At 41.5% G+C, this 16,859-nt stretch overlaps 1 protein-coding gene across 3 annotated transcripts in view; it reads left to right on the forward strand.

The window, feature by feature from the left end:
- Positions 1-16,859, forward strand: part of MOSPD2 (motile sperm domain containing 2) — a 64,763-nt gene that overhangs the window by 13,419 nt on the left and 34,485 nt on the right. For all 3 annotated transcript variants that reach the window (XM_047764563.1, XM_047764564.1, XM_047764565.1), the window contains exons 3-6: positions 9,292-9,447; positions 11,061-11,147; positions 12,951-13,105; positions 16,504-16,564. In XM_047764563.1, the coding sequence (XP_047620519.1) occupies positions 9,292-9,447; positions 11,061-11,147; positions 12,951-13,105; positions 16,504-16,564 (459 nt within the window). The remainder of the gene's footprint in view (positions 1-9,291; positions 9,448-11,060; positions 11,148-12,950; positions 13,106-16,503; positions 16,565-16,859) is intronic.

The following is a 16,859-nucleotide window of genomic DNA, read 5'->3' on the forward strand; positions in this document are numbered from 1 at the left end:
TAGTTTCCTTCTTTGCTTCTTGCAACATCCTTCAGTTTAAAGTCTGTGTTGTCTGTTATGAGTATTGCTACTCCATATTTCTTTTTATATCTTCTTCCATTCCCCTCACTTTCAGTGTGGATGTGTCCCTAGATCTGAAGTGGGTCTATTGTAGACAGCATATATATGGGTCTTGATTTTGTATTCATTCAGCCAGTCTGTGTCTTTTGGTTGGAGCATTTAATCCATTTACATTCAAAGTAATTATTACATGTGAACTTATTGTCATTTTTGTAATTGTTTTGGCTTTGTTGATGATTGACATTTTTTCTTCCCTTCTTTTTTTGTTTTCTTGTGATTTGATAACTACTTTTGGTGTTATATTTGGGTTGCTTTTTCTTTTTCTTATTCTTTTTCTTTCTTTTTTTATGTGTGTGTCTATTGTCCTTTCTTGGTTATTTGTTTCCATGAGGTTTTGATATAGCATTCCCTATATATGCAAAATTGTTTTAAGTAGCTTGTCTCTTAATTTCAAATGCATTTTCAATATCTTGCATTTATACTTTCCTCTTATCACAATTGCTGGTTTTGATGTCATATTTGTGTGTGGATGATTTCCTACCTTTACTATATGTTTGCCTTTACTGGTGAGGTTTCCCATTTGTAATTTTCTGGTTTCTAGTTATTGTCTTTTCAACCTAGAGAAGCTCCTCTGACATTTGTTCTAAAGCTGGTTTTGTGGTGCTGAATTATTTTAGCTTGTTTGTTTGTTTGTTTGTTTGTTTGTTTTGTCTGTAAAGCTCTTGATTTCTCCACTGTATTTGAATGAGAGCCTTGCTAGGTAGAATATTGTTGATTACAAGTTCCTCCATTTCATCACCCTAAATGTATCTTGCCACTCCTTCTGCCTTGCATAGTTTCTGCAGAGAAATCAGCGGATGTCCTTATGGGGGTTCCCTGGTGTGTTATTTTTTGCTTTTCCCTTGTTTTAATATTTATTCTTTGTACTTAACTTTTGTCAGTTTGATTAGTGTGTGTCTCACAGTGTTACTCCTTGGTTTATCCTGTATGGGATTCTCTGCACTTCCTCAACTTGAATGAGTGTTTGCTTTCCCCTATTAGGGAAATTTTCAGCTATAATCCCTTCAAATATTTCCTTTGGTGGTTTCTCTCTTCCCCTTTTGGGACCCCTATGATGTAAATATTGTTATGTTTAATGTGGTCCCATAGATCTCTTAGACTGTCCTCAATTCTTTACATTCTTTTTTCTTTATTCCTTTCCATGGGAGTGATTTCCACTACTCTTTCTTCTACCTCACTTATTCATTTTTCTGCCTTCATTATCCTGCTATGGATTCCTCCTAGTACATTTTTCATTTCAGATATTGTGTCATTCATCTTTGTTTGCTTGTTCTTTAAATCTTCCAGCTCCTTGTTAAACATTTCTGGAAACTTCTCGTTCTCTGCAACCATTTTCTTTCCAAGATCTTGAATCATCTTTATTATCATCACTCTGAATTCATTTTCAGGTAAATTGTCTCCTCTCATTTAGTTCTCTTTATGTGTTTTTATCTTGTTCTTTTGTCTGAAACATATTTCTTTGTTATCTCATATTGCCTAACTTTCTACACCTTTGGTCCTCTTGACAGCAGGTGTATAGATGTGGCAGCTGGTGCCTGGTCCTGGAGTACTTGGCAGTGGTGGAGGTTCACATGCACCCAGAGCACATGATTGTGACTGCAATAGCTTGATACCTCTCTTGGATCCAGGTGGCTGTTAGGGATGTGGTCTGAGCAGGAGATAGCAGCAGTTCATGGGACTGCTCTTGAAACTGGGTGGGCTACATCAGCTCCCATGACACCTCCCTTTGCCATGTGGCTCTTGGGACCACTCCTTGTAGTTGTCAGAGCCAGTGGCTGCTCCTGTGACCCCTCCCTTTGACAGGCGGCTCACACAACTGCTTCCTTAGCTGCAAAGATAGAGGCTGCTCCCACAAACCCCCCTTTTCCCAGGCAGTGCTACAGGTTCTGGAGCTGTTGTGGGTGGTATCCTGGTGCCTCAGGGCATACAGGGAGCGCGTTGTAGTGGTGGATCCTACCCCTTCCTTCCAGCACCCCCAAACATTGGCACCTGGCCTCTAAGCCAGCGCAGGTTTCCTCACCTTACATCGTCACATGTGTTCACCTGAGACTCTAGTCCCTCCAGGCTGTTTCCATGCCACCAACCTCAGGGGTTTTTTTTTCTACACAGCCAGCCCCAGTTCTCTTAGTCTGATCTTCAAAGCCCTAGTTTTAGTTCCCAACCCCTGCCCATACCAACAGATGTTCATCTTGGGCTGGGGCGTGCAGGCCACTAGCATTGACTGTGCAGAGCTGTTGCCATTGGTATTGCTATAAACCAACTGCTGTTTTCTCCAAGACTCAGAAGTTCCTCCTCTGTCCTGGTTGATCTCCGCACCAGTGGAGGGACTTCCTTCCCAAGGTGCAGAAACTTTTCTTCTTTCCTGGCTCCCTCCTAAGGGCACAGGTCCCATCCCACTTTCTTTCTCATTTTCTTTTTTCTTTTTCTTTTATCCTACCCTGTTACATGGAGTTTTTTTTAGTCTATCAGACTCCTGAGGTCTTTTGCCAACGTTCAGTAAATTTTCTCTGCACATCATGCCACACGTAGATTTATCTTTGATGTGCTTGTGGGAGTAGGTGAGCTACACATCCTACTACTCTGCTATCTTAAGAATTCCCTCTGGTTTTTGTATTTTTCAAGGGTTGCTAAAAAAAAAAAACAAGAATCAGCAATGGGAGGCTATATGTGACCTTCAAAGTCTAAGATATTTAGACATTTACCATCTGGCCCTTTACAGAAAAATTTTGCCAACCCCTGCAATAGACCAGTAGTTTTCAAAGTGTGGTCCCTGGACCAGCATTATGAGCATACTGTAGGAAGTTGCTTCATATGCAGATTCTCCCATCCCACCCATGAATCAGACACTCAAGGGGTGGGGCCCAGTGGTCCCTGTTTTAACCAGCCCTCCTGGTGACTCTGATAGGTGGCAAAGTTTGAAAATCACTTCTATAGGCCGATGGCTTAATTCCATTATAAAAGATCACCTACTTCTCAATCTCTCACTGGATAGCTTCACAGGAAAGATGAGATTCAGGGTAGGTTGTGGCCAACTAGCAGAGGATGCCTTTAAAGGGAATTCTTTGTTATTTCAGCCTCATCACTCCCACTGTTGACATTTGCATGGTCCAGCCAATAGAGGTAGTCCATTCAATACAAATGCTCTTCCAGAGTCCCATCAGGACTTAAAGTAAATCAGTGCTCAGAGTCTTGGAGAGATAAAAGATCCTAAGAATTTTTAAACTATTGTAATGTGTGTCAGTTGTATATTTTCTGCCTTTGAACATTTTAACACCTAGTTAATTACTATCTCTAGTTTTCATTTTCGTAACACTTTTTTTTGTCTTTTTACAGCTGCACCCATGGCATATGGAGGTTCCCAGGCTAGAGGTCTAATTGGAGCTACAGCTGCTGGCCTACATCACAGTCATAGCAACACTGGGTCTGAGCTGCATCTGCGACCTGCACCACAGCTCATGGCAGCACCAGATCCTTAACCCACCGAGCGAGGTCAGGGATTGAATGTGCATCCTCATGGATACTAGTCAGATTTGTTTCTGCTGAGCCATGATGGGAACTCCATTTTTCATAACACTTTTGTATTTTATCAAGCTTAATATGAATTGTAAGCACATTTGTAATAACTATAGCATGTCCAAGATTTTCTCAACGGATTAACTAATAGGTCAGTTAGAATTTAGTCTTCTGTTCATGGGAAGCATTCTACCTTATGTTAATAAAAATTCAATGGTATAGTGTGTAAAATTTTCAGTGTCCTTGATCTGCATAAGACTGGATAGTCAGACCTTATCTCCATTTTACAGAGAATAAAGTCAGTCTCAGAGCAACATGCTCAATTCCCTATACATAATTAGTAGCGGGGGTCTTCCGGTTCCATTACTCTGCTTGCTATCCTGAATATGACTAGAATTTTTTCATGTTTTTTTAACTTTAAAACACAGTTTCTAGCCAGTTGGTAATTTCACCAGCCGACAAGTACCCAAGAGAGAAAAAGGAAAGTTAATAATGGATTTTGCTGTTTGGCAAATAAGCACTTTATCCTCTTTATGTTGCACCACTTAAAAATGTATTTGTGAGTGTGTAAAGGAGGTGCGTGTGCGTGGAAGAGAGAGGTGAAAAGCTGAGAGAAGTCATCTCTCTCTCTCTCTCTCTTTTTTTTTTTTTGTCTTTTTTAGGGCTGTACTCACAGCATATGGAGGTTCCCAGGCTAGGGGTCCAATCAGAGCTGCAGTCACCAGCCCACACCCCAGCCACAGCAACTCAGGATCTGAGCCGTGCCTGCAACCTACACCATAGCTCACGGCAACGCCGGATCCCCAACCCACTGAGCGAGGCCAGGGATCCAACTCGCATCCTCATGGATGCCGGTCATGTTCAGTAACCACTGAGCCATGACGGGAACTCCCAGAGAAGCCATCTTTACCCAGGAACATTTAGTCCTGTCTGACCCAGAGGTGAATCACCATTGCCGCTTATCTCCATTTATCTAGTCCTTTCTCTGCAAAATTAGGAACGTTACGGTTGGTTTGGTGCTTATATAGTGTTTAAACATAAGACCAGTTTACAGAGCGAAATCCACATATGGAGAAATAAATAGTAGAAAGAGACAACTATATAGATATGGCAATAGTTGATTAAGGTTTCTCAACAAAGGAGTGGTCAAAAATGAGCTTGAGCTATTTCAACACATGCAAGGATGAGGCTTAAAAGTCTGCCACTTGAGGTTGATACTGGTTCGTGATGAAGTTTTCCCTGGTTGCACAAGATGAAAGTAGTAAGGACAAGGTATTATGAGAGTACATACGTATATATCTGTGTAGGAGTTAACACAGTGGCACAGTGGTTAACAAATCCGACTAGGAACCATGAGGTTGCAGGTTCAATCCCTGGCCTTGTTCTGGGTTAAGGATTCAGCATTGCCATGAGCTGTGGTGTAGGCTGGCAGGTACAGCTCCGATTCGACCCCTAGCCTGGGAACCTCCATATGGCATGGGAGCGGCCCTAGGGAAAAAAAAAAAAAGATATATATCTGTGTATAAGACTCATCTTTTTGGCATCTGTATGCTTGAATCATTGGGAGGTAAGGTCTTTCAAAGTGATTTGTCTTGTGGGGGAGGAAGGTGCGTGCGCACATGTGTGTTTGGATATCTTCAGATACTTCTGAGTACACATCTTTAGCTTCTGTAACATCTGGACTTCCTAAAAGGCTGGTTTTCAGAAAGCTTAACACTTGATGTTTCTGAGGAAGTGAAAATCTTTCCCTTCTACCCTTTGAGGTTCTTTGGTCTAATAATTAAACTAATATAAGACAGATGAAGAGGAGAAAAAGAAAACCTTATCTTGTATACCTCCCGAATACATGGGAGAGACGCAGGAGAACTGAGTAACTCTCCAAAGTGGCTCCAGCCACCACCTTGGATGCCATCTTCAGCTAAAGACAAACGGAGATGTTGGGCGGCGAGTCAGTTGTTAGAGGTGACTGAGGAGCTCAGGAAACAAGGGTCTGATTGTGCAGATTTAAGCCCTTGCCTTCTCCACTGATAAGAGTGTCTAGAGATTTAGAGTCATTCTCCTTTTCCTGTTACAGGGAGGGAGGCACCCTTAGAGTGGAGACTTCTCTTATAAATGTTTTCTTAGAAAAGAATGACTTTTACTCAGTTTTCATTACTCAGTTTTCAGAGCTTTTCCTGTATCTGCCATTTGTTGCAGATAGCAGACTGAAATAACCAGTATGCCAGAGAGGCATGTTTTGGGCTGGTGTATTTTGCCTCCCTCCAGCTCAGTCATCTGGGGGCTGTGTTTGAAAGCAGGCAATTGTGGTGTTATAAGCAGTTATGATTGCACTTGGCCTTATGGTCCCAGGCCAAGTTTCCCTTGCCTTGAATGCTCAGTTTACTCTCTGTTTCTCCCTGTCTCATGCTCTCTTTCCCTCTCCTCCTCTCAGTGCCCTTCTCTGGCTACTTCTGTCCCCACTTTTCTGCTGCTCTCTCCACTTCTTCATGACCTCCTCTCCAGCCCCCACGTTCTCTTCTTTTCTAGCTCTTTGTTTCCATTTCTCTCTGTCCAGGGGTGATGTTCAACAACAGGCATCTCCCACGTAAGCACATGTTCTACTCATAACAAAACTTAATCCTCTTAAAAGCCCTGCATCCCTAGAAACTGTCCAAGAGCAGTAAGCTTTACATGTATTTCTTGGTAATGAGCCCTGTCTTGTTTATGGCCTCCATTGCGCTAATACCAGCAGGGGTGGTAATAGCGATAATAACAACAGTGTTTTCTTCTCATGGCTAATATTTATTTACTGAGTTTTCACCACTTGTCACATGTTGTTCTGGAGAAGTGGTTCTCAGAGGTTAGTCTGTGGACCGTTGGAGATGCCCAGGACTCTTGAGGAGCCCAAAGAGTTCCCGTCATGGCGCAGCAGAAACGGATCTGACTAGGAACCATGAGATTGCAGGTTCGATCCCTGGCCTGGCTCAGTGGGTCGAGGATCCAGCATTGCCGTGAGCTGTGGTGTAGGTCGCAGACAAAGCTTGGATCTGGCGTTGCTGTGGCTCTGGCGTAGGTCGGCAGCTGTAGCTCTGATTCAACCCCTAGCCTGCGAACCTCCATATGCTGTGGGTGCAGCCCTAAAAAGCAAAAAAAAAAAAAAGGCCATTTTCACAGTGATGCTAAGAATCCTTTTGATTGTTTCATATGTGCTGACTACAAGGAAGCAATGGTGGCCAGAACTGCTGCCTCCTCAGCCCAGATCAAAACAGGTGGCCATTCTAATCTTCATTGTCAGCACTCTCAGTTAAAACCTTTTTTTAAAAAGCCAATTTTATTTTACAAAGTCCCTGTTGAAGCAGTAACTTTTATTAAATCTTAACTCTCAAGTGCATGTCCTTTTAATGTTCTGGGTAACACAGTCAGGAGGTACACATCAAATACTTAGGTGTATTTGAGTTTTCGTATTTTTCATGGACCCCCGTTTTTATTTGAAAGAACAACTGTTAAGAAAACTATGGTTATTCAGACTTGGGTCTTTGGCAGAAATTTTCTTGAAAATGAAGCCAGTAATTTTAAGGCAAGTACCGTATTGGTCCAGTGGAGCAAGCTGTCCAGTGGCCAAGCTGGATGGTCCTTCTTTAGGGGCAGGTACTCCTGGGGGCCTTTTTGCTGCCCAACAGTATAAATTCTTTTACCTCCAACTTGTGTTTGTAAATTATAATAAAAGAAATGTTGTCCTTTGAATACTGATGAATTTTTGAATAGCAGAGCTAAAAAAAATATATGCATATTTTCCAACATTAACCCACAACAGAACCACCCATTGTATAGATTATAAAAACAGAGCCCAAATAATAAAAGCCTTATCCAAAGTAACATGGTATAAGTGCATGATTTATGGCCTAGTCTTCTATTTTATGGTACCTTAAACTTTCAAGTACTTTCCATACATACATTTTTTTTTGTCTTTTGTCTTTGTTGTTGTTGTTGTTGCTATTTCTTGGGCCGCTCCCGCGGCATATGGAGGTTCCCAGGCTAGGGGTTGAATCGGAGCTGTAGCCACCGGCCTATGCCAGAGCCACAGCAACGTGGGATCCGAGCCGCGTCTGCAACCTACACCACAGCTCACGGCAACGCCGGATCGTTAACCCACTGAGCAAGGGCAGGGACCGAACCCGCAACCTCATGGTTCCTAGTCGGATTCGTTAACCACTGCGCCACGATGGGAACTCCCATACATACATTTTTATCTGATCTTCACACAACCCTGTGAGTATCTAAAGCAGTTTATAGCTAAGGAAACTGGGACTCAAAGAAGATAATTCTGTGGATGCACTTAATATTTCCCTGCCCTTTCAGCTGTTATCTCTGAGGGCCTGAAGTAAGTCAGAGCAAATGGAGAGGAGATAGAAGCTATACAACTTGGCAACTAACTAGAAGCAAAAAAAAAAAAAAAAATGGAAATGAAGGAGCCAGGCGGTTTTCATAAGTTTCTTCCTCAGGCCCCTGGGAGGGTACCATTAACCAAGAAAATAAAATTAGAGAAGGAATAGATTCAATCAACCAGTGTTTCCTGAAGGCCTTTTCATTGGCAATGTTGTAATCTGCTCTGGGGGATTCTTTGGATGTATAGACTGTGCTGTTAGGATCTCTCTACGGGAAGATAGGGCATCAATGCCAGGAACTCTGATTCCAGGGGAAATGTGCTAAGTGCTTTAAGAAGGGTGTCGTTCAGGTCCTGTAGCTTTTCACAGGAGGGGAGGCATTGCTTCTGGGCCCAGGGAAAATGTTATGGACGAGGAAGCATTTGAAAGGAGTCCTGAAGAATGGTAGAACAGGGCTGTGCAGGGGTGGCTATGAGGAGACAAAGTTCAGTTACAGAAAAATGCCAGGTGTAGAGAGGTTGATGAGAACACAGTATGTGTGTAGGTGGATGATGAGAAATGATTGGCAATGATTATTCCAGTAACTTAAGGGAAATGGTGACTGCCACATACATAGTTTTCTCTTTCATATATAGTTCATTTCTTAAAAAAGACGTTTGCCAAACACGTCTTTAAAAGTCCAACTTAGTTTTTTCTTTACACATAAGATTTCATTTTTCAATGACTGGAGTAAGGATTTCAAGTTCACATAACAGAATTGATCTTCCCAGATGTTAGTTTATAGTTTTAGAGAAGGTTATATAAAATATTTTACCATGGTCTTAATTTTTAAATCTCTGGTGGCTTGTTTTAAAATAAAGCTGCAGACGAAGTTCCCATTGTGGCTCAGTGGTTAACGAATCCGACTAGGAACCATGAGGTTGCGGGTTCGGTCCCTGCCCTTGCTCAGTGGGTTAAGGATCCGGCGTTGCCGTGAGCTGTGGTATAGGTTGCAGACGCGGCTCAGATCCCACGTTGCTGTGGCTGTGGTGTAGGCCGGTGGCTACAGCTCCGATTCACCCCCTAGCCTGGGAACCTCCATATGCCCCAGGAGCGGCTCAAGAAATGGCAAAAAGACAAAGAAAGAAGAAATTCATCAGTCCTTTCACTTGCATTTCCATCTGAACTGCATCCTTGTTTCCGTCTTCATATAGTTTGGCTTTATCTTCCGGGTCTTTTGTCTCCTTTGGTATTACTGTTATCATTTACTACAGAATTTATCTGCCTTGGGTATTTAATACTGTTTTTCCCCTAGATAAGTCAGATAAATATGATCCACGTGATGTTGAAAGACTGCAACAAGATGATAACTGGGTGGAAAGTTACTTATGTTGGAGGCATAATATTGTAGATGAAACACTGAAGATGCTTGATGAGAGTTTTCAGTGGAGGAAAGAGATGTCTGTCAATGGTAAGCTGTTGAATTGACCCCTGACTGTGTACTGTATCCCCTGCATAAATGTTATTGTTTTACATATATGTACATGTATTTGCAAATATTCTTGGCAGTCATCATAAATACCAGAATATAATGTTTTATAAAGACCCAGTAACATTTTGAAAGGCGCAACTTATGAACAAGTCTTAAAAAGAGCAGGATGTATAAGGAAATCAGATCTCCAAGGAGCGCAGTCACACTCAGATTCTTCACTCACAGCAGCGTCTCCTAATCTGTGCCTGGTTAGTTGGGTACTATTAAGATAGCAAGACAGCATCTTTACTACTAGGCCTGGAGAAAGGCGACGCTATTGGCCTGCCTTTCTCAGTTGTTGTTGCCAGAGTTCCTTATGGTAATAGGTGTTATGCATGCAATTACTAGACAAATGGGAGTCCCCCACAAGCAAGCTTATCCCCAAGGATGCCTACGGCAGTGTCCTGTTCTTGATTTCAGGGCCCAATTGTAGACTGAAATCCACCCCCCCCCCCAAAAAAAAAGGAATTTTAAACCTTAGAGGGATTTTATAATAATCTTCAAGTATATGAAGAGCTCTTTTCAGGAAAGATTACCTATTATCTCTCTCCTCCTAAAAATTTAACAGGAAGACACTGGCATAACTGCTGGCTTTGAAGAGCTATAAAGGCTTCCTGACCTTGGGGATAGTAAACTCTGGAGTGACCAAGTCTGGAGACTGAATCCAGAATAGTCCACAGAGAAATCCAGAGCAGATAACTTTCCCAGTCACCGTGCTTGTTGCAGGAATCTGTCAGAAGGAGAGTATTTTAAAATGATTTGGTTGGAACTCTAAAAACTGTAGGTCGTTGCAGCAGTGAAGCCATTTATTAATCAAGCAAAGAAATGTGAACCTAATTATTTCTAAATCGTTGAAGTACAGAATAAACCTTTATACTCCATGATACATTTGTTCTTACATAGAACTGCTGGTTTCTAGTGGCAGCCAGCAGAGGTGTGATGAAAGGAGGGTGGGGAAAGATAAAGAAAGCTGGGAGTGTTCTCAGGGAAATACTGGTGGATGCCACAAAAGCCCGGGCATTTGCTGCCTTGTGTTGGTTCTCGGCCTCACTAGAGAGTGGGCCTCCTACTGAAGGATCCAGCATTTTTGGTGTTTCTCCACTTGCCCCAAGATTATAAAATGTATTAGACTCTACTGGTTTTCAAACATAGAAAAATAGTGTTTTAATAGAGAAACCAGTGATTTCTCTCATCGTTTCTGAGGCTGTAAAATGTGTATATTTACTGCCGTGTTCTTTGAAATTGTCCAGTAGTGATTTGTGTCCGTATCATTGTGTGAAATACAACCAGAACATGAAAATGTGTCCACAGTCATGGCTGACGTGTACAGGGAATGGATTTTTACCTTTTCTCTCATCTGTGTCTTTATATAGTTTTTTTCACCTATGTAAAAACACCATTTTTTAATTGTCAGAGATTCTTTCCAAATGTTTACATAAGCTTTATCTTTTTTAATATCATGAGTACTACAAAATAGTAACCTTTATGTTGGAAGTTTTCTATTGGAAAGGCTACTAAGTAACAATTACTCATCAAAGTTTACCACTTTTTAGACCTGACGGAAGCCTCCATTCCCAGGTGGTTGTTGGAAATTGGTGGTATTTATCTCCACGGTTATGACAAAGAAGGCAACAAGTTGTGTAAGTAAATTTAATGGATGTTCCGGCTTTTCTGGATTTTGAGATGTCGTTATCTTTCTCAGCTGAACTAGTAATCGGCAGAACTTGCTCTGTACGTACCTACAAGAGGGAGAACATACAGTGTGTGTTCCCACAGTGGGGATTGTTAGGGCCAGCTGGACCAAGCATCACATACTTAGTAGCTTGCATTATAATAAAGTAGGCTGTAAAGGCAAATGCCACATCCCATAAAGACATGATAACACAGCCCAAATGATGCTACTCAGAGTCATTATCTTCTTTCTCCTTTACTGATATTCACCCCAGGATCTTCATGGACAGTCTTTTTGACAGTCACTTGATTTTGCTAAATGGACTTTTTTCTTTTCACCTTTCCGGGTCTTCTCCTCTTGCTTCTTCCTCAGTCTGCATGAGAGGAGAGGAATAGCAACAGTCATCCTGCTGTCCCAGTGACCCCCTCCTCTCTCCCCATGGCCCAACATCCAGCTTGGTCTCTACCAAGGCTGGGACTCAGCAGGAGTGTCAGAGCGCCATCCTGAGTAAACGTTCAGTCAAAGCAGTTTCCCGCACAGTTGGGGCCGCCCTGTGCACCCTGCGTGTGGCCTGTCACGGCCCCCTGTCTTAGCAGGACTCTTGGCATTTTCCTCCCATTGCTGCCTCTTCCTTCTCAGACTTCCTTTCCCATTTCTCTTATCCCCCCGCCTCCCCGCATCCCAGGCTTCATTCCTTTCTTGGCCTTTTTTACTTGCCAGCTGCCTCAGTCTCCTTGAGTGATCTCATGCACCTTGGCACCTTCCACTGCCTTCCCCCAGACAGCAGTAACCCCGGACTGTCCCCAGGCCACATGCACATACATACTCAGCCGCCCACCAGATTGATGGTCAGCCACCTTCCCCACCACGCACAGCAGAACCACGCGCGTCCCAGCGCCTGCCCTTCCTGTACTGCCCGCTCGGGCCCCCAGCCATGGGTGCTTCCTCTGCCCAGCCTCACGCTAGCCCCGCCTCTGATGGCACCAGGGCTTCCTCCGTTCAGTCGCTTCCCAGGACACAGCCTGCTGGGCTTCCCTCTCTGCCAGTCTCCCCTCTGTGCTGCCGCCAACAGATGCATAAAAAAGGAAAATCTAAACACCCTCGCGTTTCATTCAAAGTCCTTCAAGCCCAGCTCGTGGCTCTCTATGTAGCTGTTCCTCTCCCCACGTGTCACATTTCTCTCAGCTGCCACCACCCCAAATGGTCGCCATGCTCTGCCCCCATGCACGACACCTGCTCAGGCTGCCGTCATGTCTCTCTGTCTGGGCTTTTCCTCTGGACGGAACATTCTTCTAGTGCTTTGTTTTCTCTTAAGGACAGTGTAGAATGCTTTTAGTTTATTACTGAATATTGTTTGTTGACCTGTATTTTCTTTTCCCCTTTACTTACCAAGGGAGAGAGTTTATTTTCTAAGAGAGGGATAATCGTTTACCTTTCTGCTGCTCTTGAGGGTTCCCAATTGGACACTGCTGCTCATTTAAATGAAAGAAGAGATGTTTTTAATCTGAGAAACAAAATGAATTGTAACTAAAGAAAAATGTCAAGGAAGGCGTTCCCTGGTAGTCTAGTGGTAGGATTTGGCACTTTCACCGCCGCAGCCCAGGTTCAGTCCCTGGTCTGGGAACTGAGATCCCATGTCAAGCTGCAACATGTCATGGCCAAAAAAATCCCCCAAAATGTCAAGGGGAAGTAATGATACAGTATATGCATAAGATAATATTATAATGCCATAAATATTTCTTCTTATTTTTAACTTATGTTCTGCTTAAAGTCTGGATCCGGGTGAAGTATCATATAAAAGACCATAAGACCATACTGGACAAAAAGAAGCTCATTGCATTCTGGTTGGAACGATATGCAAAGAGAGAAAATGGGAAGCCTGTAACAGTGATGTTTGACCTGTCAGAAACTGGAATAAATAGCATAGTAAGCCTTCTTTGTTCATTCTGAATCATTGTTTATCGTGGCATACTCCCTTTCTCTTTCCTCCCTGCCACCACCCCTCAACCGAACATTCCTCTAAAATTGAGCTCACCAAGTCATGTTTGGGATTTATTTTGTTCCCCCTGCATTGTGAGTGAAGTCAGACGTGAAATAGGATTTGCAAAGAATTAAGTGTGCTTCAGGATTCGGCATCAAAACAGTAGCTTTCCTAGAAATGTTCCTCGTCTGATAGGTGAGATGTGGAAGTAAGATGCCGAGGCTGGCAGGGTAATGAGTAGATGTGATAACAGTGCACTTTTCTATCAGAGCTAATATCCTGTCCTGCCCCTCCCAGTAAATGGGGAATGAAGCTCCCCAGAGGAGCATTACTTGCATTGAGCTCCGGTGTTTTGCCGGAGCTCAATGTCCACCTGAGTTCTTGCATGACCCAGCATGTTGCGACTTTGTTGAGGGGTTTTGTTTGCTCGTTTGGGTTTGTTTTCGGTTTGATTTGGTTCACTTTGGAAACCAGTTTTCTTCAGGTGATAAAGCCAAGCTTCAAAAATAAATAAAACCGGAGTTCCCGTCGTGGCGCAGTGGTTAACGAATCCGACTAGGAACCCTGAGGTTGCGGGTTCGGTCCCTGCCCTTACTCAGTGGGTTAAAAGATCCGGCGTTGCCGTGAGCTGTGGTGTAGGTTGCAGACGCGGTTCGGATCCCGAGTTGCTGTGGCTCTGGTGTAGGCTGGTGGCTACGGCTCCGATTAGACCCCTAGCCTGGGAATCTCCATGTGCCGCGGGAGCGGCCCAAGAAATAGCAAAAAAAAAAGACAAAAATCAATCAATAAATAAAAGCTGCCAATCTTTAATTTGAGCCCTTGTGACTCCAGTGGTACCTACAAACCCTTCAGCAGTGATGGGGATTTGTTGGCACATTTATTAGAGCTCTTGTTTCTAACACTCAAACCTTGGCTAATTCTGAAAGCAGGAGACCTGCCTTCGGCAGTGTTGAAATCTTTTTGAAAATCCACTTGGCAGAGTATGTTAATCACCTTAAAGCGTTTGTATTCATACTCTTTGCCTGGTAACTATCTTCTGGAAGTCTCTTCTAAAGAAATACACCTGAGTACAGAAAAAGTGTTGTACTTCAAAATGTTTTTTCAGTGTCGTTTAAAATGGTGAAAAATTAGGAAAAAAAAGTAAGCATCAACACAGTGAGGGGGTTAATTATGATGTATCTAATTGATGGAGTGTGTGTGTGTGTGTGTGTGTGTGTAGCTATGTAAAATGGTGCTTCCAAAGAATTTGTAATAATGTTGGAAAACAGCTTTTTTTGTTAAATGAAAAAGGCAACAGGGTTATATCACAGTGAGAGCTAGCCTCCAAAAGGGAAACTTTAGACATCAAAAACACAAACAAAAAACAGGCTAGAGGGTTTTTTTTAGGCAGTGAGACCACATATTTTAATGTTAGTTTTCTAATTATTAACCCAGAATCATAAAACATAAATGTTAATGTATTTTATTGACAGATACAGAGGCAAAGAATTGATTTGAGCTGTCTGATTATTTTTAAGCTACCTATATACTATTTCGTTATCTTTAATTTATAAATAAGGTTTATTTGCATTAGTAAGTATTAAAATCAGTAATGGTTTCAAATGCTAGAATTTTACTGAATTATGTTTATGTATGACCTTCCTAATTCACAAACGATTGAAGTTGGCCTTTAAAGGTGTATACAAAAATTGCAAGGCAAAAGCTTTTTTTTAATTATTTATTCGAATTGAGCCACTAATTTGGCTTTAAGCTTGCCTACAAGAAATAGAATCATTTAAAATTACTCAGTGGACATACTTTCAAACCAGTGTCTTAGGAGAAGTGTATCCATTCCTGATACTTGAAGTAGAAGCAAAGTCTTTTATGGATCTTCAAAGGGAAGGCATTTTACAAGATAATAAATAGCATCCTTGAAAACATCCTCGCAGAATGTGGAGCAATGAGTTTCATGGAGCTTTTTTATGTAGTACCCACTAATATACATACACCAGTGGCAACCTGTCAAATCACCTTGAATTAGCAGTAACTTGGGATTTTATAAGCAAGGTTTTTCAATTAAATAAAAGATGAAAATAAGAATATTGGATGAAGACTTTTTAGGCAAAGTCTGGGGACCACAGATCATATACTAGGTAACAAATCTTTATATAAGTATCTGTTTTGAGATATTTTCTTTGGTTCTTACTTAACTACAAGTTATTAAACTCTGTGTACAATGGATATAATTGTTAGTTATAAAGGTGTTATTATATGCTAGAATTTATCCCATAGTAAATACCTAAGATAGTTAAGGGTGCTTATTTTCAGTTTACTAGAGCTAAAGATGCTATAACTCCCATGTTAGGAATAACTTTATAGACTCTCCTCTCTCGGACAGCTCACCTTGTAACAATTGATAGGTTTAAGTTTGCCTGGTTGTCTCTGATCCTACAGTGTTTATAAAATGGCTGATCAGTAAGTCAGACTATGGCCAGTGGAAGCACATGAAATGAAATGATCCATGTGAATAGTAGCCCTTATAATAATCTAATTTCATGTTGCTGTGTTCAGTGCAGTAGAACCAACAAACAGCTATGTTTATAAGGTCTCCCAGAAAGTGAAATCAATGAACAGCATTTAAATATAAACCGAAAAAAGCTAATTCTTTTTCTAGGTCCCTATACAAAAGGAAAGAAGCTAGAAGTAAAGTAAATACAGTAGGCCGATAGGATCAGCTTAACCACTGTATAAAAGATTAATAAAATATATTTTATTGAGGCTCTTATAAGGTGTAGAAATTAGTTTTTAAAAAACAAATAGAGGAGTTCCCACTGTGGAGTGATGGATCGGCGGTGTCTCGGGAGCACTGGGACACAGGTTCGGTCCCTGACCCCACACAGTGGGTTAAAGATCCAGCATTGCCACAGGTGCAGCTTAGGTCACAGCTGCGGCTGGGATCTGATCCCTGGCCTGGGAACTCCATGTGCCGTGGGGCGACCAAAAAAACCCAAAATACAGTGAAAAACAAATATATCAGAATTTCTATACATATGTATTATCATTCCAAGTAGTCAGGTCATATACTCTCTACTTGTTTTAATATTTCTTTAATTGTTCAAGAGATTTTTAGTAGTTCTCTATGGGGGTTGCTCTTTAGCTCCATTTTACAATGCCACATTACCTTAGCAGCCTGAAATATCTAACTAGTTTGAGGTAACATGAATGATGTAAGCATCTAATTTCCTTAAAGAATTTAATAATTGTCTCATTTATATTTAATAATTTATCATCTTTAGAAATACGCAATTTAAAATTCTCCAATATGGACAGTGTGAAAGATTTAAATGTATAATCTTTATTTTAGGACATGGACTTTGTACGCTTTATCATCAACTGCTTTAAGGTTTATTACCCTAAATACCTCTGTAAGTAACTTATTCCTTTATAAAAATATAGTGAAACTGAGCATTGTCTGAGAATTGTGAAGCTTTATATTGTTAGAGACTTTAACACCTGAAACGTTGTTTTCTGGTGAAGAACTTAAGTGTGTTCCTAGAAGTTTTAAGTACATATCCTAGAAGGTACAGGAGAAATTTTTCACAAATAATCTTTGTCCTTTACCGTTAGTTTTAAGACTCTAAGTTATAGTCTGTATATATGGTATCCTGTAATACACATGCACATGAGAAGACCTAAAAGCATTTATTACCAAGATTATCC

The sequence above is a fragment of the Phacochoerus africanus genome, chromosome X (genome assembly GCF_016906955.1).
Source record: "Phacochoerus africanus isolate WHEZ1 chromosome X, ROS_Pafr_v1, whole genome shotgun sequence".
Taxonomy (NCBI): Eukaryota; Metazoa; Chordata; class Mammalia; order Artiodactyla; family Suidae; genus Phacochoerus; species Phacochoerus africanus.